Source organism: Canis lupus, chromosome 16, assembly GCF_048164855.1.
Source record: "Canis lupus baileyi chromosome 16, mCanLup2.hap1, whole genome shotgun sequence".
NCBI classification, from domain to species: Eukaryota; Metazoa; Chordata; class Mammalia; order Carnivora; family Canidae; genus Canis; species Canis lupus.
In genome coordinates, this window is record NC_132853.1 from 38644293 (window position 1) to 38669348 (window position 25056).

The following is a 25056-nucleotide window of genomic DNA, read 5'->3' on the forward strand; positions in this document are numbered from 1 at the left end:
GGCGCGCCGAGCCCGAGCCCCAGCCGGAGCGGGGCGGGGGAGGGAGGAGCCAAGAGCGGCCGCCGCCTCTGCCGGAGGAGCCGCGGGGCCGCCACACTCGCCCCCCGCCCCCCCCCGCGCTCACTCGCACTCACACCCGGGCGCTGGAGGCGGGCGGCCCGGGCCCCACCGGCCCCCCATGGACGCCCCCGGCACGGGGCGCTGAGACCCTGCGTCGCTGCCCAGCCCTGTCCAGCGCGCCACGCCGAGGTAAGAGGGAGGGAGCGAGGGGGCATTAATATGCAAATGCCTCGCAATTGATTATGCAAAGCCGTGGGGCTCTGGGGCCAGCTCCCCGGCGGGCTGGGGGCGCCGGGGGTACCTGCTGCCAGCCTCGGCTCTCCCCGGCGTCCCGGTCACCCTGTCACAGTCCGGGAGCTCGCAACTTACACCCTGGGGAAGGGAGGTGTTGCTGGGAGGTCGGTGGGCCCCGGGGTTCGCCGGCAGAGATGGCGTCCAGGCCTCCCCCTCGAGGGCCCGCCCGGCCTCTGTCCGGCCCGTCTGCTGCGCACTCCCGGGCCCGGCCCCGCTGCCGGCCGCCGGAGCTCCCCCGCCCGCCGCGGTTTGTTTACGGTGCGCCGGAGGCCTGCCCCCCCCCCCGCGCCAGCCCCCACCCCTAGCCTCCCAGGCAGAGGCCGAGGCCGTGGCCGAGGCTGAGTGGCCTTTGCAAAGGCGCCTGCAGCTGCGGATGGCTGTTTGAGTGGGGTGGGGGTGGGCTTGCACAGGCCCCGGGAGAGGGAAGCCTCCCCCCCCATTCCACCCGCCTCCCCAATTGAGCATGGCTCTCTGGTTGCAACACTCCTAATTGCAAAAACGCTGCTTGGAGGGGAGGGAGTGTGTATGTAGGGGGGAGTGTATTTGAGGGTCCCTAGATGATCAAGAGAGTTGCAAGCTAGTATGGTTGGGGAAGAGAGGGAGGAAGGGACCTGTGTAGTCTGCCCCCCCTGTTTCCCTCCCCTTGCAACGTGTCTCTGGTGCCCCTTCTGTGCCTGGGGCCCTCCCTTGTCCGGTGTGAAAGAAAGGCCTGGGGCGGGGGACAGGGATGATAGGGCCAAAGGAGAGAGCCACCGTTTACAGGGGTGGAGGTCGCAGAAGGAAAGCCAGTGGGATAGGAGCCTGCCCCTCAATGCTGGCTCTGGCCCCGGGAAGGGGAAGGGATGAAGGGGGCTGTTGTCCTCCATGAGGGAGGGGAAGCAAATGTGACATGCAGGCACAGAGATATGCCCACACAGACAGCCACATGCATGCACACCCAGGGACACCCAGGCAGACTCAAGGACAGGAGCTGTTGGACACACCCACATGGGGACAAGGGAAGAGGCAGGCTGCCGCTGCTGGGGAGAGCTCACAGGGGTGGGACACACCCACGGGAGACCAAGAGTGGGGAGACCAACCTATGCACATACCCACGCACAGGGTCACACGGAGATGCTGTCACACACAGGGGCAAGGAGGAGTTGCTGTCACCCACACAGAAAAAGTCACTATCGAATGCATGCATGAACACAGAGCAATTGCACACAGCCGCACATTACAAAAGACCCTGTCACTCACAGGCACACACGTGCTAGCATGAGCCCAGTCACACAGGCATCATTGCCTGCCTTGACAGTGCCTGTCACTCAGTAAAAAGCAAACACAGTTACACATCAACACATGTGTATACAACTTAGCAACAAGTATTTTCCTGGACTCTTACTGTGGATCTCTAAGGTTCTGGATACAACAAAACCTCTACTCCAAGGAAAATCAAATTCATCTCTGTGAAAAGAGTCCTCCTGCATAATGGTGCAACACATGCATTCACGATAATATTATCAGTCTCTATCACTTGTCATCCCCCCACTGCTTAGGTGGTGAGCTCCTTAAGACCTCAGAGAATCACTCCAGGAGCTCTGGATCCCACCCAGAGCCTAGCACAGGAAGTGCTCTGTAAATACTTGTTAATTGATTGACTGGGAACTCCAGACACAGGTGTGCTCATTTGCACACAGTCTCAGGGACTCAGGTGCAGTAGGCATTCACAAGGCTCAGGTCTATGCAGTCACAGGTCCACGCCCACAGCTGTGTCCAGACAACCCCCAGACGTGCACACTGTACACTGTAGCCATGCAGTCAGGCGCACCCCTAGATGCACACACAGTTGTAGATTTTTTTTTCTCTTGAGCTTCCTCCTGTCTTCCTCCATTCTCAGCCTTTTTTTTTTTTTTTTTTTTTTTTTTTTGAGGGACAGAGAAACAAGAGCAATGAGAGCAGGGTCAGGGGGGTTCCAGAGGGCCGAGTCATGGGGCTGAAGCAATGTCCAATGGCTTCCAGCAGCTGAGATTATCCTAGCTGCTGGGGGGGAGGGGGTGGAGTTGGGGAGAGCCAGCTCCTAGGGAGCGGTCCCTATCGCCACCTTAAAAGCAAATGTGGGATCTAGCGGCTTCTGCCAGGGTCGTTTATCTGAGCCTTTCCCTGAGCCTTTCCTGGGGCCATTGACTTGCCCCCAGCGGAGTTCCTGCCTCCCACCATGAGTCTGGCCCCTCTTCCCACCTCTGCCCTCCTGTCTAAACTTGGAAGCCTTCCTTAGGAGGCCGTATGCTGGTGAGTGTCTGGGTGAGCGATGTGTATTTTTGACTTGGAATTTCTCTCTAACGCGCTGTCTTTCTTTGCCCTGTCTTGCTGTGTCTGATTTTCCCCTCTCCTTGTTTCTCTGACAGTCTGGAACTCTCTCTCACCCGGTCGCTGCCCCCTGTCTACCCATGTTCTTGTCTCTGCCACAGCCTCCTTTCTCAGAGCTGGGAACTGGCAGTGATGAGTCTCATACTTTTCCAGTTGTTAATCCTCAAACCCCGCCCCTCGCCCCGCCTGCCCTGCCTCTGGGGTCACCAAGAGGTTTCGGGTGGGGGGGTGTGGGGGGCTCAGCTGGCTGCTCAGGACATCCTGCGCTTCCTCAGCACTGCAGCTGCAGCAGCAAGTTTTAGGGTCTGAGAAGGGGGGGACAGGGGTCAGTGACAGCACACACTGACCTCTTAGGCTGGCATGCTCAGCCAGGGCACACCAGTGGAGTGGAAGCCCCTGGTATGCGGCCTACAGCCAGCTAGCTCCTAAGAGAGCCAGTGAGGAGGCTCCCCACCACATTGACCCACTGGAAACAGTCACCCCCATGGGCAGTGGCGGGAGTTGGCAGGGCTCAACTGAGCAGGGTCAGTGGCAGTACTCACAATGGCCTTTCTCCACACCCCTGGCAGCTGAGATCCACCTCAGAGATGCCCAACAGCTGTGCCCTTTGCCCAGCCTCAGAGCCTGGTCCTGAGGGTACAGCTGCCCAGATTATGTGGGGGGCTGAGTGAGGCCCTGTCTCATGAGTGTAGGCTCCAGCCCAGAGTGGGAATTGGGGCAGGAGGTACTGGAGCAGGGAGCCCAGAACCCAGGGGGCACCAAGCATTTCTAGCCATGCTCCCCTCTAGCCATGACCTATTTGGATAAGGTGGCATTGGTAGTGGTTCTACATTAGATAATCCATTGGCCACTACAGAAGGGGAAGTTGAGGCTCAGTCACAGGGGAGACAGCTGGATCAAAGAACAAGGTATTGTTCCTTTAGCAGATAATAAAATGCTTAAGAGAAGGGATTTTTTTCTTCTTCTTTTTTGGGAGCTGGAGTGCCTGGGTTGGCAGGCCCAGCTCTGCCACTTGCTGGTTGTATAACCTTGGGCAATCAATTTAACCTCTCCCTTGCCTTATCTGTACATTGAGAATGGTAATACCTATCTCATTCAGCTTTTTGAGGATGAGAGGAGTTAGAATATATAAAATGCTTGTAAAAGTGCTTGGTGCATAAAAGCATTGTATGTGTTAGCTGTTATAATGAGGAAGCCTGGGATCCCTGGGTGGCGCAGCGGTTTGGCGCCTGCCTTTGGCCCAGGGCGCGATCCTGGAGACCCAGGATCGAATCCCACATCAGGCTCCCGGTGCATGGAGCCTGCTTCTCCCTCTGCCTATGTCTCTGCCTCTCTCTCTCTCTCTCTCTCTGTGACTATCATAAATAAATAAAAATTAAAAAAAAAATAATGAGGAAGCCTGTGGGTCTGGGATCCCCTGGATTTCTTGGGGAAGCTGGGTAGAGAATTGGATCTCCAGACTTCATAGGAATGGGGTGGGGGTTGGGGAGGATAGTGAGTTCCTAATCTCCAGCCTCCTCCGCCTTCATATCACATCTCTCTCCCCTACAAGTTTTTGCAAGCTGGAGCCCCTCTACCTCTGGCATGTAGAGTACAACACCCTACCTCTCTGCTGGAGACCCAGCGTCCAGCTACCTAACCATTAGTTAGTCACCCAGGATCTAGCACCAGCTGATAGATACCAGAGTCCCCATCCCTGCACCAAGGGGGCATTTATGTGAAGGGTGGTGGCACTGAGTAAAGACCAGCGGGTGGGTGTGGCACCTTGAGGGCCAGGGTCTGTCCTGAGTTGCCTCTCTACTGTGGTGAGTCTGGTGATGAGATTCCTCTCTCCCCCAAATCCCTTTTCTTCAGCACTTCCTCTTGCAGGTGCAAGCAAAGACCGTACAGGGATGCCCTGTGGTGGGTCACTGGGGAGCTTCAAGGTTGGGAAGTTAATCTCAACTCCAGTTCTCACGGTTGCAAAGGGGACTTGTGCCTCTTGGGGAGGGAGGCAAGCATGCTTATAGTGGAAAGAGCACTGGCTGGGAGTTGGGAGGCTGGGTTTTTGCCATTCACCAGTTGCTGACTTTGGCCTGAGTTTTCCTCATCTGGAGACAATGATGCCCCCTCACTCCAAGCGAGGATAAATAACATAATGTGGCCTGACACCTGTGGTCAAACCCTGTCACGTCCTGGCTTGATAAGCAATGCCCATGGGTTCTCCTGTTCTTCTGGGGGCTGCATGCTCCAGGGTGGGGATCCACCTGCCCCCTGGAACCAGAGATCGTTCCCAATCTCTCACAGAGGCATCTGGGGCCAGTGTGTGGTGGTGATGGTGGTGGCGGTGGAGGCATATGGTTTTCGGTTTTCGGGCATAGTGGGTTGCCTGCCCTCCTCCCTGGTAGGCCAAGGTTGAGGTAACAAAGGGGGCCTCCTTCTAGCATGCCTTTGTATGAAGTGGTCCAGAGGGAGGGGACAGAAGTTCCCCCGGAAGACAAGGAAAGCAAGGTGGAACTCACTGGTGCCCAGGAAATACTATGGTTTCGTCCCTGCTCTGAGGGTGAGCCCTCAGTCTGGGGACAGGGGACTCAGGTTAGAAGTTAGGGCCAGAGGCACAGCCTCACCCCCAGCAGTGGCAAGGAGCAGCCCCAGCCCACCTCCCCTCCTTCCTCCGGTCTTCCTCTTGTAAGGAAGAGATGAGTTCTTGGCTTCCAGAGCCTAAGCTGTTTCATTTTCTCTTTTACCCAGGCGCGTGGGCGGGGGAAGGGGAACGCGGACCCGAGGCTATCGGCTATTGGTGGCTATCGGCGTTTTTGTACACATCAGTGAGTGGGTGTGTGGTGCGCGCATCCATGTGTGCGTGTTTTATGCATGTGTGGGCTGGGGAGGGCTCTGAATATCTGCTGGAACCGGGCGCCGGGCTCTGCGCATGCGGGGTGAGTGTGTGTGTCTGCACGTGTCTGTGTGTGTGCCGGAGACTCAGCTGCATTCACTTGCTCGCGCGCTCTCTCGCTCTCTCCTGCTGTCTCTTTCGCGCGCGCACACGTACTCACACACACACAATTTTCAATCTCTCTCTCCCCTTCCCTCCCTCCCCTTCTCCCCCTTCTCTAGCGCTCGCGCCGTCTCTTTCTCTCTCCCCCCCTCCCTCTCTCCCTCCCTCCCTCCCTCTCCCTCCCTCCCTCTCTCCCTTTTTCACTCTCCCTCCCTCTCCCCGCCCCCTCTCTCTGCCTCTGCCAGTTCTGCCTGGGTGGGGGCTAAGTCCCGCGTCCCTGGGGTGCCTGGGAGAACATCCCTGCCTGTCTTTGCGCCTCCACGGTTCCCTTCCCTCCTGGGCGATGCTCCCCAGGGCTTGCAGACAACTCTATGGCCTCCTGGGAAGAAGAGAGTGGGGAAGGGAGGACCCCAAGCTCTGTGCCCATGGTGCCATCTGCAGCGAGTGCCTTGGCCCCGTGACATTCATGCCTCTAGCATTCAGCTGCCCTAGCTCCCAGCTCCGATTACCCTCCCCGGCTGGCTGCTGGGGGTGGGGGGGGGCGGGGAGGGGGGAGAATATGCCATGCCCAGCTTGGGGGTGCTCCTAACTGCCTTCTTGGCTACTTGGATCTCCTGCTTCCCTTCCCGTTCCGGAGGGGAACTGGGACAGAGGCAAGAAGTTCTGTGGGTTGGCAGGGAAGAGGCTAAGCTCTGGAGCGTGGCTGTGGGCGTGGGGAATGGAGTTGACCTCTAGACCTTGGGCACCCACCTTGATACCTGACTGGAGCTGGCCTGGGGTGGGAAGGGGGAGAGGAGAGCAGCAGGTGGTTAAGGTTATGGGGGTGGGGGGGTAGGATGCACACAATCTTTCCAGTCTTTGATGTTAATACTGGGCATCTGGCCCAAGTCAAGGCTGCTGTTTATGTCTTTCTGTCTCTGATCTGCAGGGGGGAGTTTCCTGTTATATTCTTTGGGGGGAGAGGATCTTTTGTTTAAGTAACCATTCGCCCCCCATGTCATATCCCCTACCCCCATCTCTCATTCTCTAGCCTCCAGGGCCCCTTGGTGAGCTAGGAGAGCAGGCTTAAGGGTCACTGCTCTTAAGTTCCAGAATCCCATCTCAGGGGGCCAGTGAGAGCCCACCAAGGAGTGCTGCCTCCCTCTTCTCTTCCCTCCTGCTTGCCAAGCTGGTCTGTGTATTCCTCTGCCATCTCATTCCTGCCAAATAGTACCTTTCTTCCCGCCTTCACTCTCTTCTCTTTCCTGGCACAAGTCTAACAGTGAGTTGGGTGGGGCAGTCCTACTCAGTCCATACCTGAGAATAAAATAGGGTGACCTGGGAAAGTAGAAAGAGGGTCCTAACCCTAAGAGGTGCCTACCTACCCTTCCACACGGGGGCCTGTGTTGTGCTGTAGCCTTCACTCTCACCAGACTTCCCTGGGGCTATTGGTGTTTGTGGCTGCCCGTGGGAGCCCACGTTGGCACAGTGGTTGTGTGCACACAGATGCCTGTGTTTGCCTGTGCATGCCCCTGTGTATATTTGGGCTACAGTGGCCACCTGGGCCCCTTAGCATCACCCTTCTTGGCACCCATAGTGTGGAGTCAGGGTATTGATGCCAGGCTATGGGGGGGGGAGTACTGCCCCCCACCCTAGCATCAGGCAAAGGGGAAGGGGAAAGGGAGGCGTGAACCTACCCACAGCACTATTAATAACCCACATGCCAGGCCACCAAGAACCAGCTGTCACCGTGGAAACCATTTCTACTTCCCCCCTCCCCCAGCCTCTGTGGGGTGGGACTTAGGCGGGGCATGAAGCACCCCCCACCCATCTTTCTTTGTTACCTTTCTCTCTTTGTCTCCCCTCTCCTTCATTTGTCTCTCCTCCCTACCTCACCCCTTCTGTCCCCCATCCCCCATCTCATTGCTGCCTTTCCCTCTACTTCATTGTCATCCCAGCTCGACCCCCCCACCCCTGCCCATCTCTTTGTTCTTGCCTCTCCTCATCTTTCTCCCCCTCTTCCTCCATCATCCCTTTTGCCCCTCTCCTCCTCCTCTCTCTCCACTTTTCTCAGCCCCCTCTATACATGTGTGTCTCTTCCTTCATGGTTGGCAAGGAGGAGGGCTGGGCTTTCTCTAGAGCATTAAGGACAAAGTCCGAGGGCCCCACACAGATGGGGCCAAAGCCAAGAGCAGACACTCAGAGGAGTCGTGTGTGTAGAATTTGGGGCCAGAGAGGCCCCTTGGGCCCACAGGACTACAGAGTGGGGCAGCCCAGCAGTGGGAACCTGGCATGGTGCCCATGGATGCTGCATTGGCCTCTTGTCTCTGTCCCCCTCCACACCCCGTTGCAAAAGCACTTAAGCTTAATGAAATGCTTCCCCCTCCGCGGGCACCTTGCCCATACTGCCACCCAACAGCTCTTATCCGACAAAGAGGGAGTGGGTGGCCAGCCCACCTGACAGGTGGGTCTTGCCATCCGGCAGTCCAGTCTAGTCTCAGAACCCCACAGCTCCACCTCCCCTTCCTCAGGCTGAGCCTCCACCTCTGCAGGCCGAGTGCCAGGAAGGAGCTTGGGGAATTAAGCTAGACTCCAGGAAGAGGGAATAGAGGCTGCCCTGCAGGGTGGACATCCCTACCTCACCCCCTCTTCCCGGCTGAGCTTTTCATTCCCACAACTAACCCAGGCTCACATGCTATCCACCTCCCTGCATGCTGGACCCTCTGTTTGCTCTTATGATGTCTCAGAGGTCCAGGTATGTCCCTAGAGCCCAGGGGTCCCCCGGGGTTCTCCAGGCTCTTGCTGGGTGCCACGTGAGGGTGCCCTGAGCATGAGGGCAGCACCTTGCTCCTCTGCCCCTTGACAAGGGTCAGCATGGCCAGGGCACCAGAGCACCATTCAGCTCAGCACAGAGGTGGGGCAGAGAGAGAGCTTGACCCTCCCCCCAGCAGGCACGTGCAAGCCCTTGGCAGTGCCCAGACACATTTGGAGTGAAGGCTGGGCTGGGGAGGAGGAAGGGAAAATAAACATGGTGGCTTAGGTTGGCACTACCCCAGGTGTGCCCTGTAGCAACTGGCAGTGGCAGGGAGCAGGAGGAGGGGGTCCTTTGGAGCTATGGCCCCAGGTAGGAGCTGTCCGGGCCCTGTGGCTGCTGCTAGTGTTGCCCGCCTGGCCTGGCCCCCAGCTGCTAATACCCATTCCCATATACCCTGGTCCTCTGGGCCTGCCCCCAGGGCCTGCTCCTGGGGGCTGCCCTTCTCTCAGCATGCCCACTCCTGTGCTTGCCTCCTCCCATCCCTGGGGGCGCTTGGGCCTCCGGCTGGCGAGTGGATTTTTCCAGCTTCTGTAAACAAGTGGTGGCAGCGTGCCAGGTGGGCAGGAGACAGGCGAGGGCAGCACCGCAGCCAGGGTGTGCCAAGCACCGAGGCACAGCCTCAGGGGGGAGACAGGGAGACACCCAGACCCAGAGAGAGAGAGAGACAGACAGACACATACACACACACACACACACACACATTCAAATGCAGACAGACGACCAAAGGAAGCCTCGCTGGGGCGCAGATAGAAGTGGAAACAGAGGTGACGCAAAATAGCCCTCACTTGTGCAGTCGCACCCCTATGACTTCCCTGGCCCCCTACCTCTCAAGTAGCAGGCCCCAGTGCCCAGTCCCTGGGCATCCCCACCCACTCCTTCTCCTCCCCCTACCTCTACCCCTTAGGGCTGGCTACGCCATTATAAATTTATAACAGGAATTTCTTCACAAGCCAAGAAAAACTTGACCTACTTTCTTGACGGCTCCCTGGGCTAAGACTCCCCGCTCATTGCCCCCCCCCTCAGTCTCCTGTCCAGCCCCCAGTGCCCAGTCCTGGTCTGTGGGGGTAGCAGAGGCACCATGAGCCACCCTTCTGTGCTCCTGCCATGTTCTTCCAGCTGGGGGCTCGGTGGGGTGCAGAGGCCCTGTCCTGTTGCCCTGCCCTGCCCAGTGACCTGACTTATCTCTGTCTCCCCTCCCACCCTGGCTCCTTATCAGTTCCTGGGGGTGGGGCGGGGGGCCCAGGAGTGAGGTGTCTGCAACTGCAGCCACGTGATGGAGGCTGTGTGTGGGGAACTGTACCCTTTGTCCCCCACTCACATGCCCACACCTGCCTGTGTGTGCACAGGCTGCAGTATGCCTCAGGTCTGTCACCTGTGGTCAGAGGGGCGGTGTGGACAGAACGGTGGGCCCTGGGCTGGCACTGCCCTGGACCCCAGCTAGTGGACCAACACTAGCGTTGAGACAGGCTGTGAGGTTCTAATCCCGGAGTCACCTGCTTCCTAGCTACATGCATGGGAATGAATGATCCAGCCTGCAAATTCATCTGTAGAGTTCTGATGCCCACCCCGGAGGGGGCATATATTATGTATTCAGGTGGCACATGTTGGTTTCCTTTCCCCTTTCCCTTGCTGTCCTGGTGGGTGGCAGCACACTTAAGCCAACTGGGAAGTCTGATCCTCAGGCTGGGAAGTGTGATTTGGGACCTTGGACAGGAAGTTCTGGAGTCCTTGGGGGACTGGGACTGGGGAGTCATAATTTGGTCAGCAGCAGGGGGGGATGTCAGCTCCCCATTATTTTCAACATCTCTCTCCATAAAGGCACTCAGGTGGGGGTTCATGATCGCTGGATGTTGCCCCCACACCCCACGCTTCCTTCTTGAGTACCCCCCCGCACCTGGGCTGAAAACTGCTCATTTTGGGTCTCCTCTTGCCCTGTAATACTGATAAGTCTTACAAAAACTCGACGAGAGGGGTGGTAGCAATAGCTAACGATTAATGGGTGCTTTGTCAAGGGCCAGGTGCTTGATTGAACATCAGGATTGAGACATGGGAGGGCACCTGGGTTGCTCAGTGGCTGAGCCTTTGGCTCAGGTCGTGGTCCCGGGATCCTGCGATCGAGTCCCACATTGGGCTCCCGGTGCCTGGAGCCTGCTTCTTCCTCTGCCTGTGTCTCTGCCTCTCTCTCTCTCTCTCTCTGTCTCTCATGATAAATAAATAAAATCTTAAAATAAAAAAAAAAAGGATTGAGACATGGTACATGATCACCTCATTCTTTTCCTCCATACCTTCCCGGGTCTGGGGCTTAGAACGGGTATCTCCAGTCTTGCCTGCTGCACCTGTTGATCTAACAGATTGTCCCGATCCCCTCCCTGTGCTTGCCCTCCATGCCCCCCACCATCTTTTTATGAGCCCCCGAGAGCCCAAAATGTTGCCACCAAAGGAATCCTATCTACCTACTCCTACCATGGCCCTGCCTTATCCCTGCTTCTCTCCTCTCTTTGCAGGGACTTCTGGACAGAACAAGACTCTAAAGCTACTCCCCCAGTCCAAGACCCCTCCTCGGACCCACACCCACCTTGCCCTCAGCCCTACCACCTGCCACTCCCTGGCCCCTCTCACCGCCCGCCCCCCTTGGGGCACAGGGCATGGTGTGAAAGGCCAAGTGCTGAGGCAGGCACCATGGGTGCTGTGCCCTAGGGCCTGGGTGGCAGGGGGTGGGTGGCCTGTGGGTGTGCCGGGGGGGCCATTGTGCCCACCCCAGTCTCTTGGCGTGCTGGAGGGCATCCTGGATGGAATTGAAGTGAATGGAACAGAAGCCAAGCAAGGTGGAGTGTGGGTCAGACCCAGAGGAGAACAGGTAATGGGTCTGGCAGCCAGGTCATGCCAATTCCTAGGCAACAGGCATGTTCACCTGGCTGGGCAAACGAGAACTGAGCTTGGGCTTTTTAAGCACCTTTGGAGGGATGGGCATGAGACCAGCATATCTGCTGCCTACCTTTGCCCAGGAGGTGAGGTCATGGCCACATGTGGCAGGGAATTAGGCACCTGGATTGAGAGATGTCCATTTTGGAGGGGGGAGGTGATGCAGAGCGATTACAGCAGCAGGCATGTGGTTCTTCTCTTGACAGTGCTAGGAAATCTCACATGCCCTCCCAGTGTCCCTCGGCAGCTCTCACCTGAGCACGTGGAATGCATACAGCCTTGCCGTTTTCCTATTCTTCCTACCAGACTACTGTGTGGTCCAGAACCCATGGTGCATGGGACATGACATTTCAGGGCACATGCACCAGTGACTGTTGGTCACGGCCCATGCTTATATTTGGAACCTATTGGGAGCCCCACAAGCTCTTCCTTGTTCATGGGCAGGAGCGAGCACTGCTGTGCGGCTCCTCCCAGGAAGTGGAAGTGAATGCCAGCTCTGAAGGTTTTACTCAACACGTGGAGGAGGAATCAGCCCTGTACACACAACTAGGGATGGGTTACCTATTATCTGCATTGCCCTTGAAGAGCCCAGAGGGTCTCCACTTCTCCCATCAGCCCTAAGTAGCACAGAGCTCTGTCCCAGTTGGCATGATGCCCCAAGAGCTGGGTACAGCCTGTGCCTATGGCCAGGGAGAGGTTGGGGGTGAGGGTGCTCTGGGGAGGAGTGTGGCCGTTGCCTTGGAGACCAGATCTTGAGCCAAGAGGCCAGAGGCTTGGCCAGGCAAAGCCTTGGGGCCCAAGTCTAGGTCCCTGGAGGGATGGAGGAAGTGGATGAAGCTGGCAGTTGTATAGGACACCTCAGGTATCCCTCCCAAAGCCTCACCCCAGAGGGCCTCTGAAAAAAAGATCTGGCCTGTCACTGCATACCTCTCACTTGCAGCCTCTGTACCTCCCTGCTCAGACTTATGTGAGTCTGGGAGAGTCTGCTCCTAATTCAGAGAAAAGTAAGAACGCAGGTTCCTGGTCCCCAGCACTACCCTCCTTCCCCCATCTTCCTCCCCTCCCCCCATGTCCGTGCGCCACCTTGTGGCTGTCCCTGGGACTGCACCCAGAGGCTGTGAGCCATAATTGCTGAAAACCGCCAGCTCAACTAGGGGCTGGAAGGCCTGGAGTTCTCCCACACCTACTCCTACTGGAGGCAGGAGGGAGATCTGAGTCTCCAGTGGTTGTAGAAATCAGACAGGGGTAATCCCCTGGGGGCCTAGAACACAGACTTGTCTGTGACTGTGACCCTGGCCAAGGTCACTGTGTCAGTGTGTTGGGAGCCGCATCAGGCTCTGGGGGGAGGAGCCCTGCAGTATGCCACATGCAGGGTGGGTGTGGGAGGTTATACAATCCGAGCATGCATGTAGAGGCTTATATAACCTGTGTGTGCTGATGTTATGTAACACATATGGGCAGAGGCCAGTGACATATATGTGCAGTGGCTGAGGGTTGCTGATACCTTGCATGGAGGGGTCCAGAGTCCTTGTCCTGGCTCTGACTCCAGTGCCCAGTGTCACCAGGCCACAGTGGGGCTTTGGTTTGTTGCTCTGTTAAATGGAGGCCATGAACAGGGTGACTCTGGAAGTCTCTTCTTATTCTCATATTCCAGGTTCTAGGTTCTAGTTGCTAGGCACTATATGTTTTCAATACTATGGTTATTCACCATGTGTGCATGACCTGGAAATCAAGCAACATGTTCACTGGGGGGAGGGAGATGGTATTATTAAGTGTCTCTCCAGAGGGTTGTGTAACAGACGGGCATATCCTAGAGGTCATATAATGCATTTGAGAATGCCCAGAAAATTTCATAGATATATAGATTTTGTTGCTTATTTACTATGCTTAGGTTTATACTGAAGGCTTAGTCATTCAGATGTGCTGGTCTTATGTTACGTATATCTGGGTGCTCTAAAGGTTATATAGCTTTAAGCGTGTCCTGAAGATTCTTTCTGCATAGGTGTCATGTATTGAAGGCTTAAACATATGGATATCTTGTGGATTATGGGTGTTCAAGGATCTATAATGCGCGTGTGTGCATGTGTATGCATGTGCATGTAATGTGTGTTTGGGCCCTAGAACGTGCCTGCGTCCCAGCCAAGCCCTTTATGTCTCTCCTCAAAGCTTCTAGATAGCCGGACCCTCCTCAGTTTTGTCACCTGACCTAGGGGTGGAAGTAGAATGAGGACACAAGATGGAGGGAGTGGGGCCTGGGGGATTATATAAACCTAGTGGATGAGAAGGGGGCTGCCCAAAGAGACTGCTCTGTGATTCTGCCCACTTTGCCCCCATCCAGTGCCAGGTCACCAGATGGAAAGCGAAAAAGAAAGAACGGCCAATGTTCCCTGAAAACCAGCATGTCAGGTGAGCCAGGCTGTGTGTGCCTTTCCTCCCCACCCACAACCCCACTAAACCAGGCCAGGGCTCTTTCGGGGCCTGAGCATGGACCAGCAGCTCCTGTGTCCCTTGGGGAGAGCTTCCTAGAGGGCTTGGGACCGACTTGTCTGAAGGTTAGAGGGGTGAAGAGGGCATGCCCCGGCCTTTGAGGATGGATTAGGTCAAGAAGGGCCTCTTCCCTTCTCCGGCAACCCCCTTGCCTGAGCCCTACCCCCCTGCACCCTGGAATCAGAGTCTGGGCTAAGGAGCCAAGGGACTATATTTTCCAGAGATTAGCTGCTGACATGTGCTTCTCCTGCATTCCCCCTCCCTGCCCCTCAGATGCAGCAAGAGAAAATCCCCAACTGGGCAGTCGGAAGAACTGGGATTCTCCATATTCTTAGGGAAGGGGATGGACAAGATGACCTCTGACGTGTCTCCAGGATTCTACCTGGACACAAAACCCTTCAAGGAGGCTGGGCTAGGGGATGGGCCAGGAAGGAAAAAGTTGGGGGAAGAAGAAAGTGTAGGAGCCTCTCTGCTGGGGGCCCAAGCCATGCCTGCCTGCCTGCCTCCCTTCCTCCCTCCCAGGGTATATCCCTAGTTACCTGGACAAAGACGAGCAGTGTGTCGTGTGTGGGGACAAGGCAACCGGTTATCACTACCGCTGCATCACTTGTGAGGGCTGCAAGGTATGGACCAGCCAGCTCCTGCCCCTCCCCTGCCACCTGAGCCCCCATCTCACCCACCTTAAGGCCCTCAGCACCTGGCAAGGCCAGCCCTATGAACATGTCACCTAAAGCCCACCTGTTGCTCCACCATTGCTCTCTCTCATTCATTTGTTCATGCACAATCTCTGCTCTGCCACTCATATGTAAGATGCCTAATTTCTCTGGGCCTCAATTTCTTCATCTATAAAATGAGCATAACCGTCCTACCTACTACTTCAGAGAGCTGTTGGGAGAATTAAATGAGCTAAGTCATGGAGAGTATTTAATAACAGTGCCAAGCACATAAGAAGCGCTCAATAAAAATCCCAGCTATTGTCCATCCATTTGGTGTATCAGCTATGAGGGATGTAATATGTGCCCTGCCCTTGGGCTGCTCATGGCCTACCCAAGAGAGGTACACTAGAAACAAACATCATTTTTCAAAATGTGGTTCATGGGTTCAGTGCAGAGCCCCAGGTCCCATTCCAGCCCCACTCAGTCAGACCTCTTTGTGGTGAAGCCTCGTGGACTCTGCCTTGAAACTGGTTCCCTGGTTGCTTCCCCTGCATCTAGAAGGTTGAGAACCAGTGTTGGGGGTCGGGGCATGGTGGGGCCCAGAGTGGGAGAAGATGACAGAGTGTCCCTGGGCAGACGGGACAAGGTCATAGACTTGGGGAGCCTTAATTAGATCTCACTTTGCTCATTTTAACCTGCTAGGGTTTTCCAGGATCATCACCTCGTGAAAATGTAAGACCTTCCAAGAAACAAAAGTATTTAAAAATATGTTAAGGCTTCCAGTTTCTCTCTTTCTTAGTATCAACCAAGCCAAGAGCACCCGGGGTTTAGCATCCTGTAGCATTGTTCATGGAAGCAATACAAATAGCGTAACATAGAGCAAGGATCCTCACCCTCAAGGACAGCAAAGTCCTAGAGGAGCATCCCAGAAAGACAGAAATGCCTTGGCCCTACCCCAAGAGAGTCTGATGTTGTAAGTCTAGAGTGAGACCCAGGAATTGGTATTTTTTCATAAGTGCATTAGATGATTTCAATGCACTGCAGAATCTGTGAACTCGGACCTTGTGTCCCATACGTCAGGTCCAGTTCTGGCTCTCCTGCCCATCTAGCCAGTATTACTTTGGGCAGATTGCTTACTCTCTCCAAACTTCAGATTCCTAGTCTCAAAATGGGTTCCTACCTCATGGGGTTGACACAGCATCAAATATGATGATGCACCAAAAAACAAAGCAAAACAAAACAAAAAACCCCACAAATGCTTTAAAAAATAAACAAAAAAATGCTTTTAAGTGCCTCATAGCATTCAGCACATGTTAATTCTTGGTATTATTACTGCCATCTTGATTCTTGAGGTTTTTCCTTTATTTTTTTTTAATTTTATTTATTCATGAAAGACACACACAGAGAGAGAGAGAGAGAGAGAGAGAGAGAGAGGCAGAAACACAGGCAGAGGGAGAAGCAGGCTCCATGCAGGACGCCCGACATGGGACTTGATCCCAGGTGTCCAGGATCACACCCTGGGCTGAAGGCGGCACTAAACCACTGAACCACCCGAGCTGCCCAGGTTTTTCCTTTAAAGCAAAGATGAAACCCTATATATAGAATTAAACATTTTCTTTTAAAGCTGGTAGGGTCCACATACACAGTGCATTTTCTTGATTTTTTTTTTTTTTACCCCCTGCCCCATTTCAAGAATTCCACCTGCATGAGCAGCAGGCACCATGTATAGGAACGGTTTGGGGAGGTCAGTTTTATTTTCAGAGTTGGTTAGCAAGATGGAAAATGAGATATCAGTTGGACTTCCAAAGCTGCTCTTCCTTCAGGCGTCATAGCACCTGACACCATCCCAGGCTCATGTCTCTGTACTGTGGTCCTCATCCCTACCCCTGCCACCACCACTACCCACTTGCCCCTGCCCCTCAGCAGCCTAGGAGCTGAGGGCACATGTTTCTATGGTCCTTTGACCCAGCCAAGTGATCTTGGGCTTGCTGGTGTCAGGAGGATGCCAGGCTCCTTCACTAATCCCCCCACACCCCAGTGGACTGCATGGTTGGTTAGGGAAGGGGAAATCACGATCACTCCATGCTTCATCTCCCTCCACCCCAGGGCTTCTTTCGCCGCACAATCCAGAAGAACCTCCATCCCACCTACTCCTGCAAATATGACAGCTGCTGTGTCATCGACAAGATCACCCGCAACCAGTGCCAGCTCTGTCGCTTCAAGAAGTGCATCGCCGTGGGCATGGCCATGGACTGTAAGGGGTTGCAGGGGGCAGAGTTGAGCCAGATGGCTGCGGGTGGGGGTGATTTCAGGTATGACTGCTTCCTGCCAGGGAATCCTCAGGACACTCAAGGCAGAGTGACAGTCCACCTCAGGCTGATAGTGGAATGAATGTTCGGGATCTTGGTCCCTGCTGCCCTGAGGAAAAGGAAACAGGATCTCTCTTTGAGCCCTACATGTGGGCCCCAGTGCCTACCTGCCTTTCAGCACTCCAGGGCTTTAGAGAGAGTTGTCAGGTAGAAAGGAGTCCTGAGCATCCCACCCTAGCACAGGGTTCTCGACTATAAGAGAAGGTACCCCACTTCTGGGTGAGAGAGGGCATCTTGCACCTCATCGGCTAGAGATCAAATAGCAGGGTCTTCTAGTAACCACTTATTGGAACCCTTTAGACCAGGATATGCGAGTCACCTGGATCAGCTCAAATTAGCATTGATGTGGTCGCACTGATTCTCATGATCCCAGACTGCGCCACCCAACTGCTAGGTGATTTGGGAAGTCACTTAACCTTTCTGGCCCTCAGTTTCCCAACCTGTACATTGGGAGGAGTAGTTTCTGAACAGGTTGTGGAGAGTGCCATGCAAAGGGCATCGTGTCTCTCTGCTGTTGATAGTGGTTCTAGATGACTCAAAGCGGGTGGCCAAGCGCAAGCTGATTGAGCAGAACCGGGAGAGACGACGGAAGGAGGAAATGATCCGATCACTGCAGCAGCGACCAGAGCCCACTCCCGAAGAGTGGGACCTGATCCATGTTGCCACAGAGGCCCATCGCAGCACGAATGCCCAGGGTAGCCACTGGAAGCAGAGGCGGAAATTCCTGGTAAGGAGAGAGGCCTCCCCGCCCCCCCCCAAGAGCTGCAGCCAGGTGACCAGGAGGGAGAGTGAGTTCAGAGTCTTGCCTCCTTCAGGAAGCCTTCTTAGTTTAATCTGACCCAAAGCTGATGCTCTCTACAATTTGGCAATCCTGACTCATACACCTGAGTATATGTTGCTGCTGTCTGAGCATGGCCTATTTCATCAGACTGGGGGGCTCCATGAGGACAGGACCTGGCCTTCCTCCTTGAATTTCCAGAGAGCATGGGTAGCTGCTGCTCTTTTCCCTGCCCACAGTGACTGAGAAGAGAGGGTGAAGACTCAGTTATGTAACAGCATTTCGGGGCCCCTGATGGGTGCCAGGCATTGCGTTAGGCCCTGGCAAAACAGAGTGCTCAGTGAATGGTCAGTTAGGGAAGAGATGGACAGTTGGTTGTATATGGTGAGTAAAGGCAGAAAACTGGTGTCTGGTTCCCGGTGGAGTGTGCCAGTGGGTGGAACAGTACACTGTTCAGAGCACAGGCTGCAAGACCAAGCATATGTGTGTATAATGGTCAGGAGTCAGACTGCCTGAGTTTTAATCCTGGTTCTGCCACTTACTAGTCATGTGCTTATTACTTGGCTTATTACTTGGGCTTATTACTTAGCTACACTATGCCTCAGTTTTCTCATCTGTGAAATGGTGGCAAGTAGAACATCCTCCTCATAAGGTTAAATGAGATATATAAAACATAGCCTAGTGTCTCCTGTATTAAATATTCAGTAAACATAGCTTCTATTATTATGTTATTATTTCTACTACTGTTATGATCATTGTTATTATTAGCCGACTTGGAGCTCTGGCTCTGCTCTGTTTCCTGCCCCAAGGTGAAGGAGAAGCCTTAGGTCCTGGATGGGGCCTTCCCCACATACTGGTGGCCCCTCTTCCCCAACCTGCCTTGGAGCTCCCCCTGGTGGGCAGGCAGCCTCAGTGAGAGGTTGAAAGGGGTCTGCAGCCCCAGCTGACCCCTTCTTCTTCTTTAGCCGGATGACATCGGCCAGTCACCCATCGTCTCCATGCCGGATGGAGACAAGGTGGACCTAGAGGCCTTCAGCGAGTTTACCAAGATCATCACCCCGGCCATCACCCGTGTGGTGGACTTTGCCAAAAAACTGCCCATGTTCTCCGAGGTGAGTAGCTGATGGGAAGAGGCATGGTGCCACACTGGAAGAAAACCTGGGGCTGCTCCCTAGGTCACTTGGTGTCAGCACATGCTCATCTGAGGTTCTCTGGACAGGGAGCGATTCCTGTAGGTCAGCACACAGCTAACACACACACATACCCAGTGCCTATAACACACACACACACACACACACACACACACAGCCCATGCCTAAGGAACCAAAGGCTCCAAGTCCCCAGCCTCGCCAACCCTTCCCTACCCCTCTCCCCCCACATCTACATAGCCATCCTGGCTATAGCAGCGTGAGCACCACCTCTGGGCACAGACTGCCCTCCTAGCTGTGGGATCTTGGCCATGTTACCTACCCACGGACCTCATTTTCCTCCTTGGCAGTGGGATGGAGCTAATGATGGGAGGTAACTCACATAGGCATAATTGTGAGGTTTAATGGCTTAGGCCATGCCCATGGCCCCAGAGCAAGGTTAGCCGCTTGGAGTACACCTTACTGGCTGAGGCCAGTGGTGACCTCCTGGCTCCCAAAGGGCACCCACAGGAGACAGGAGGGGCATGCTGAGTGTTCCTGTGGCCCTGCCACTCTGCAGCTGCCTTGCGAAGACCAGATCATCCTCCTGAAGGGGTGCTGCATGGAGATCATGTCCCTGCGGGCGGCTGTCCGCTATGACCCAGAGAGCGACACCCTGACGCTGAGCGGGGAGATGGCCGTCAAGCGGGAGCAGCTCAAGAATGGCGGCCTGGGCGTGGTCTCTGACGCCATCTTTGAACTGGGCAAGTCACTTTCTGCCTTTAACCTGGATGATACAGAAGTGGCTCTGCTGCAGGCTGTGCTGCTAATGTCAACAGGTACCTGCCTACCAGCTGGGAGGGCTCAGAAGCTTCCAGGGGCCCAGAGGTTGGGTGGGCCCTGGGCACATCACACTCTTCTTCCCTGACCCCTATAGTTTTTCTCTGCTTCCCTTTGTCACTGAGCCCATTCTCTGTCCCCTGTGCTCTGCTCTGTCACCAATACCCCCTGGGTTCTGATGTCCAGGCCCATCTGTTGCCTGCCCATGCCTCCTCTGCTCCTCGTCCCATGTTTACCCCGTTCTTTCTCTCTGCCGCCCCCCCCCATCCGTTCTGTTGCCTGGATTCGCCTTTGTTCCCCACCCCCAGCCACCTTCTATCCCTCATCCCTCCTCAGTGCCCAGTCCCCTCTCCCTGTGCCTCCTCCCCTCTGCACTTCCTCCCACCAGCCCTGTCTCCAGGTTTCCCCTCCCTTCCCACCTCTCAGCCCCTCTGTGGTCTTTATTCCTTACCTCTTCAAGCCCCCAGCACCCCAGCCTCCTCCTCAGCTGGGCCTCTGGCTCCAGCTCCAGTGCATGTACTACAGCGGGTTTCTCACCCCTCCCCCACCCTGGCTCCTCTGCCTCAGTCTCCCTTCGCTGGCTCAACCCCCCCCTCCCCCTGCACGTCCCTCCTTCCCCACAGATCGCTCGGGCCTGCTGTGTGTGGACAAGATCGAGAAGAGTCAGGAGGCATACCTGCTGGCGTTTGAGCACTACGTCAACCACCGCAAACACAACATTCCGCACTTCTGGCCCAAGCTGCTGATGAAGGTGACTGACCTCCGCATGATCGGGGCCTGCCACGCCAGCCGCTTCCTCCACATGAAAGTCGAGTGCCCCACCGAACTGTTCCCCCCACTCTTCCTCGAGGTCTTTGAGGATCAGGAAGTCTAAAGCCTCAGGCGGCCAGAGGGTGTGCGGAGCTGGTGGGGAGGAGCGTGGAGAGAAAGGGCAGAGCTGGGGGGCTGCGGGAGGCCCCCCACCCCTCCTCTCTCCTTCCTCTCCCACACACCCCCCTCCCCGCACTGCCCATCCCTCCTCAGAACCTCCAGCCCTGGGACAGGGCAAACACATGAACTTGCTATGAAAAGGACAGTGTGGGAGGTTGGGGGGCCGTGTCCTGCACTTCCCAGGACCCTGTCCTCTAAGAAGGTAGGGGGAGGGAGGGACAACCAAGAGGGGACAAGCCATCTTGACCGTAGGGGATAGAGGAATGTGGGGTGTGGGGGGGATGCCCTCGACTCAGCCCCTACACACACACAAGAGAGAGCCCCCTGGCCCAGTCCCTTGACTGAGGTTCCCCCCCTCCAGGCTAAGGGCCTCTCCGCTTCCCCAGATGCCTGGGTGCAAAGAAAGGCTTGGCTTGGCTCCTCCCCCTGGAGGTTAAAAATTAGTCATTCTAACTGCACTTTGGAAACCAGGCAAGGGGAGAAGATAAATGAAGAAAAACTAGACAGAGAGAAAAAGAAAAAAGAGAGAGTGAGCGACTGATGAGAGAGAGAGAGAGATGATATTAAGTTATTAACCGAGGCTGGCCCCCTACCACCCCTAAGCACTTTGAGAGCTGCCCCTCCTCCCCCCAAATCAGAGAGAACTGCCCCCCCATACCAGGTCCCCAAGGGTAGGGCTGCCGATCAGAGCTGTGAGTTACCACAACAGGGTCCTGGCCATCCCTCCTCGCCTTGCCCCTCTGTGCCCCTTCGGCACCCCCGCCCTCCACTCCTACCCCACCCTCTACCCAGTGCTCCCTCTGCTCTCTGCCACTCGTGCCCGCTGAGTTCCATCTACCTCTCACGCTGGATGCCAGCTGGCCCCTCACCAGCCTGCCCTGCTGCCCACACAGCTCCCCTTTCAAGTGCCCAGCCCCAGGGGCCTCTCCCCACCCCCACCCCCACTCCTTCCACACCTTGGCACCCACACAGGGAAAACTGTGGCTCAAACTCCTGCCCTCCTCACACCTGCAGTATTGGATACAATCCAGATGCTGCTGCACTGGGGGGCGGGGGGGTAGTGGGGCGGTATGCGTGAGCTTCTCCCAGAGCCTACCCCCTTAGGACCCTGTCCCCATCTGTCTTCTGGGCTCTCTCTAACCTCTGCCCTTTTCCTTCCCCACTCCCACTCAATGCACTAACCTAGACTCTGGGCAGGCAGGCACCAGAATGGGGTTGCCTAGACAAATGGCACTTAGCTGGGGCCCTAGGAGAGGGGGCGGTTGGTGCTCCTCCTTTTTCCTTTGAAGCTCTTTAGGCCAGCCGCCCCTCTGCCCCTGGGACCCCTTTCCCCTCTTCTTTTCTCTAATTCAGGGACTTTGGCTTGAGCCACCTCCCACCCTCGTGGTGAGGAGTGCTCTGTTGGTCTGCACTTGGGTGAGCTGCCCTCCTCTTCGTTTTGGCTCTCGCCCACTGCCCACTCCACAGGGAAGAGAGGGAGGGAGGAGGTAGCCCTCCCGTGGGTGTGGGGAGGAGGATGGGGAGGGACAGAGCAGACCAGAGGGCCCCGGGCTCAGGGCTGCACGTCGGCAGGGATGGATGGGTGGACACAGATGCCCCCGGAAGCCATGGGGAATGGGGCAGGGGCAGGGGGAGGGGTGCCAGGGCTTCCTGCGCTTTGCACTATTGGGGCAAAATGTCTTAAGCAGTGGGGAACCTGCCACCCCACCCTGACCCTCAGCCTGCCACAGCCCCCTACACACACACACACACACACACACACACACGCACGCGCACACACACACGCACACACACATACACACGGGAAGGCAATGCTATGCTGCCCATTAGGGCATGCCCTTCCCCCACTGTCCAGGTGTTCTCACAGGGGTGGAGGGCCTGGAAGAGCATCTGCTGTCACCTGTGCATGTGCCTGCCCTGCCCCCCCCGCCTCCCCCCTCGGGCTAGTGGGCTGCCCCTGCTGTCTTTGTCTCTATCCTCTCTCTCTCCTGGGGTACTGATTCCTGTATTACTCCAGTCCTATGGGTAAGCCCTCTTGTACCCTCCTCTGGGGGGACACCACCCCTGGGGGCCCAGTGGAATTCCTGACCTGTCTGCTGTCTCCCCATCCTTCCATCCCAACCTCCACCCCTGCATCCCCATTCTCAGCCATGGATATGGTGGAGAAAAGGCCTTGAAGGGGCTTGGCCTCTTACAGGCACTTGGGAACCCTCCCCTGCCCCTCCCCAATCATAAGAGCTGTGATCCCTTACTCCTTCCCCCACCTCTGACCCCTCCCCCCTCACTCTAGGTGATGTGGGGTGTATGTGTGCGTTTCTCTGCGTGAATGTGTGAGCAAGTACATGTGGGTGGGGCAGGAGCCAGGGGACTCAGGAGCGCCACGCACCTGCTCTAGAGAGGCAGCTGTCCCAGTCCCTGCTTTGGAAGTGGGGGACAGGGCCCTCTCCTGGGGGCCATTGGTGCTAATGAGGGGGATGGCCTTGATGTGGGTGCTTAGCATGCCTCCCCCAGTATTGGCCCGGGGCACTAGGGCAGGCGGGGCCGGGCAGCAGGTGCAGTATTGGTGGGAGGAGGGACTGCTGGGAATGGGCCAGGCCAGGACAAGGGGGTGCCAGAGCCATGACCACTCCCCCGTGCCCACCACCCGCCTCTCCATCTCAGTATCCCCCCCATCACTCAGAACACACATACCTCATCCAGCCTCCTCCCTGCTCAGCCTTGGGGAGGGTGGGGGTGGAGGAGCCCCTACCCCTTCCCCTGGTGGCGGGTCTACAGGGCTGGGAGAGGGCAGGGCGTGTGACACAGACACCGTCCATAGGGGCACAGAAATTCCTGCCCCAGGAACTCCTGGGTGGGGGGAGGAGACACTTCCCTGGAGGCGCTACTGAATGTATGAGAAGCTGGTGCTGGGGTGGGGGGAGGGGGTGTGTGGCCAGAAACAGGGAAGGAGGTAGGTCCCCTTCCCCAGGGAGGGGGAACCGGTAGGGGTGACTTGGGGGGCTCCTACTCCTGCCCCACATTGACAATCAGTATGTCTGTTACGTGCGATTTTTCACCCCGTTGTGTTTTGGGTCAGGATTTTAAAGAAAGATATTTTTATGGTAATTGTTGCTCGTCTATTTTACTATATATTTATGTAATAAATATATGATGAAAATAACCCCCTTGGGCACCCCCCTTAGACTTGTGTGCTGTTTCCCTGTATCCTCCCATCTGCTGGCAGAGTACCCACCCCACAAACTGACCAGATGGAGAGGTGTGCCCCAGCCTTGGCAGTATTTCTACCCCACCCCACCCCCAAAACGAGCACACACCACAGAAGCCAGCTCAGCTGTGAACTATTGGATTTGAGACAGGAATAGAACAAATCAGGGGGCTAGCGAATGAGGGAGGGGGGAGAGTGATTTAAATAGGGGAGGATGGGAGGGTCAGTGATGGGGGAGGGAGGCAGTTATTTACAAGAAGGCTCGGGGGGCCGGAGGCTCATCTTGGAATATTTTATAACAATATAAATAAGATTCTGGTTTGCTTTTCCTTTTCGTCTCGTAAAGGAGAGAGAAGTGCAGAGTTCGATTCTGTACAAGGGGGCAGCGGCAGAAGGCCGGCCGGGCGGGTCACTGGGCGTCCACCCGGAAGGACAGCAGCTTCTCGGAATGCATGTTGTTCAGGGTCCGCAGGTCCGGCAGCTTGAGCAGCAGCTTGGTGAAGCGGGAAGTCTCCGAGGGCCGGTTCTTCAGCACCAGAGCCCGAAGAGCCCGCAGCAGCGTCTCCTGGAGCTGCTCCACCGAAGCGGAGTTCTCCATGCCCGAGCGGTCTGTGGGGAAGACGACAGCAGTGAGGCAGGCTCCCTGAGCTCCTCTGAGGAGGAACCGGAGGAGGTCTGTGAGGAGGTCTGCCAGGAAGTCCGCCAGGAGGAGGAGGAGGAGGAGGAGAACACGGCTGCTGCTGGTGCTGCTGCCGGAGCAGCCTCTCCCTGAAGCCCCTCGGAGGGCCCACGGGGAAGGAGGAGGAGGGGAGCGTGACTGCTTCCCCCAGACCTCTGCCCCGAGAGCAGGAAGCGGTGGAGAGAGCCAGGAGCATGGTCTCCACAGGGCTGGTCACCTCCCATCCCACAGGGCCATTCTCCTTCCCCGAACAGGCCACACACGTCCAGGCTCCCTTGCTCTTTGCTCTGTAGTTCCTGCTGCCTGGGATGCCCTTCCCCCTCTCTGCCTGGCAATATCTTATTTGTCCTGTGAGGCCCCACTCAAGTGTCACCTCCTTTCCCAGCTCCCCCAGGCAGAAATAGTTGTCTGTGCTTCCAAAGCCCTTGGTTCATGCTTCTACTGTGACACTTATCTCACTGTTTTATAATTAGTCGGGCATGAGTCTGTCTCCCCAGCTAGACTGTGTCTGAATCATGTCTGTATCCCCAGTGCCCGGTGCAGGGCCTGGCATAGAGTAGGTACTCCATAAAAGGTGTGTTGAATTGAA

At 56.1% G+C, this 25056-nt stretch overlaps 2 protein-coding genes across 3 annotated transcripts in view; one reads left to right on the forward strand and one right to left on the reverse strand.

Moving 5' to 3' along the window:
• Positions 1-25056, forward strand: THRA (thyroid hormone receptor alpha). Its single transcript, XM_072780435.1, has 9 exons — positions 1-249; positions 10979-11331; positions 13735-13802; positions 14406-14506; positions 16646-16793; positions 17430-17635; positions 18652-18798; positions 19394-19652; positions 20277-25056. The coding sequence occupies exons 2-9, from the start codon at positions 11279-11281 to the stop codon at positions 20525-20527; spliced, it is 1233 nt and encodes a 410-aa protein (XP_072636536.1). The 5' UTR covers positions 1-249; positions 10979-11278; the 3' UTR covers positions 20528-25056.
• Positions 23911-25056, reverse strand: part of NR1D1 (nuclear receptor subfamily 1 group D member 1) — a 7672-nt gene continuing 6526 nt past the window's right edge. For both annotated transcript variants that reach the window (XM_072780433.1, XM_072780434.1), the window contains exon 8: positions 23911-24397. In XM_072780433.1, coding sequence (XP_072636534.1) covers positions 24198-24397 — 200 coding nt within the window. In that variant the 3' untranslated portion in view covers positions 23911-24197. The remainder of the gene's footprint in view (positions 24398-25056) is intronic.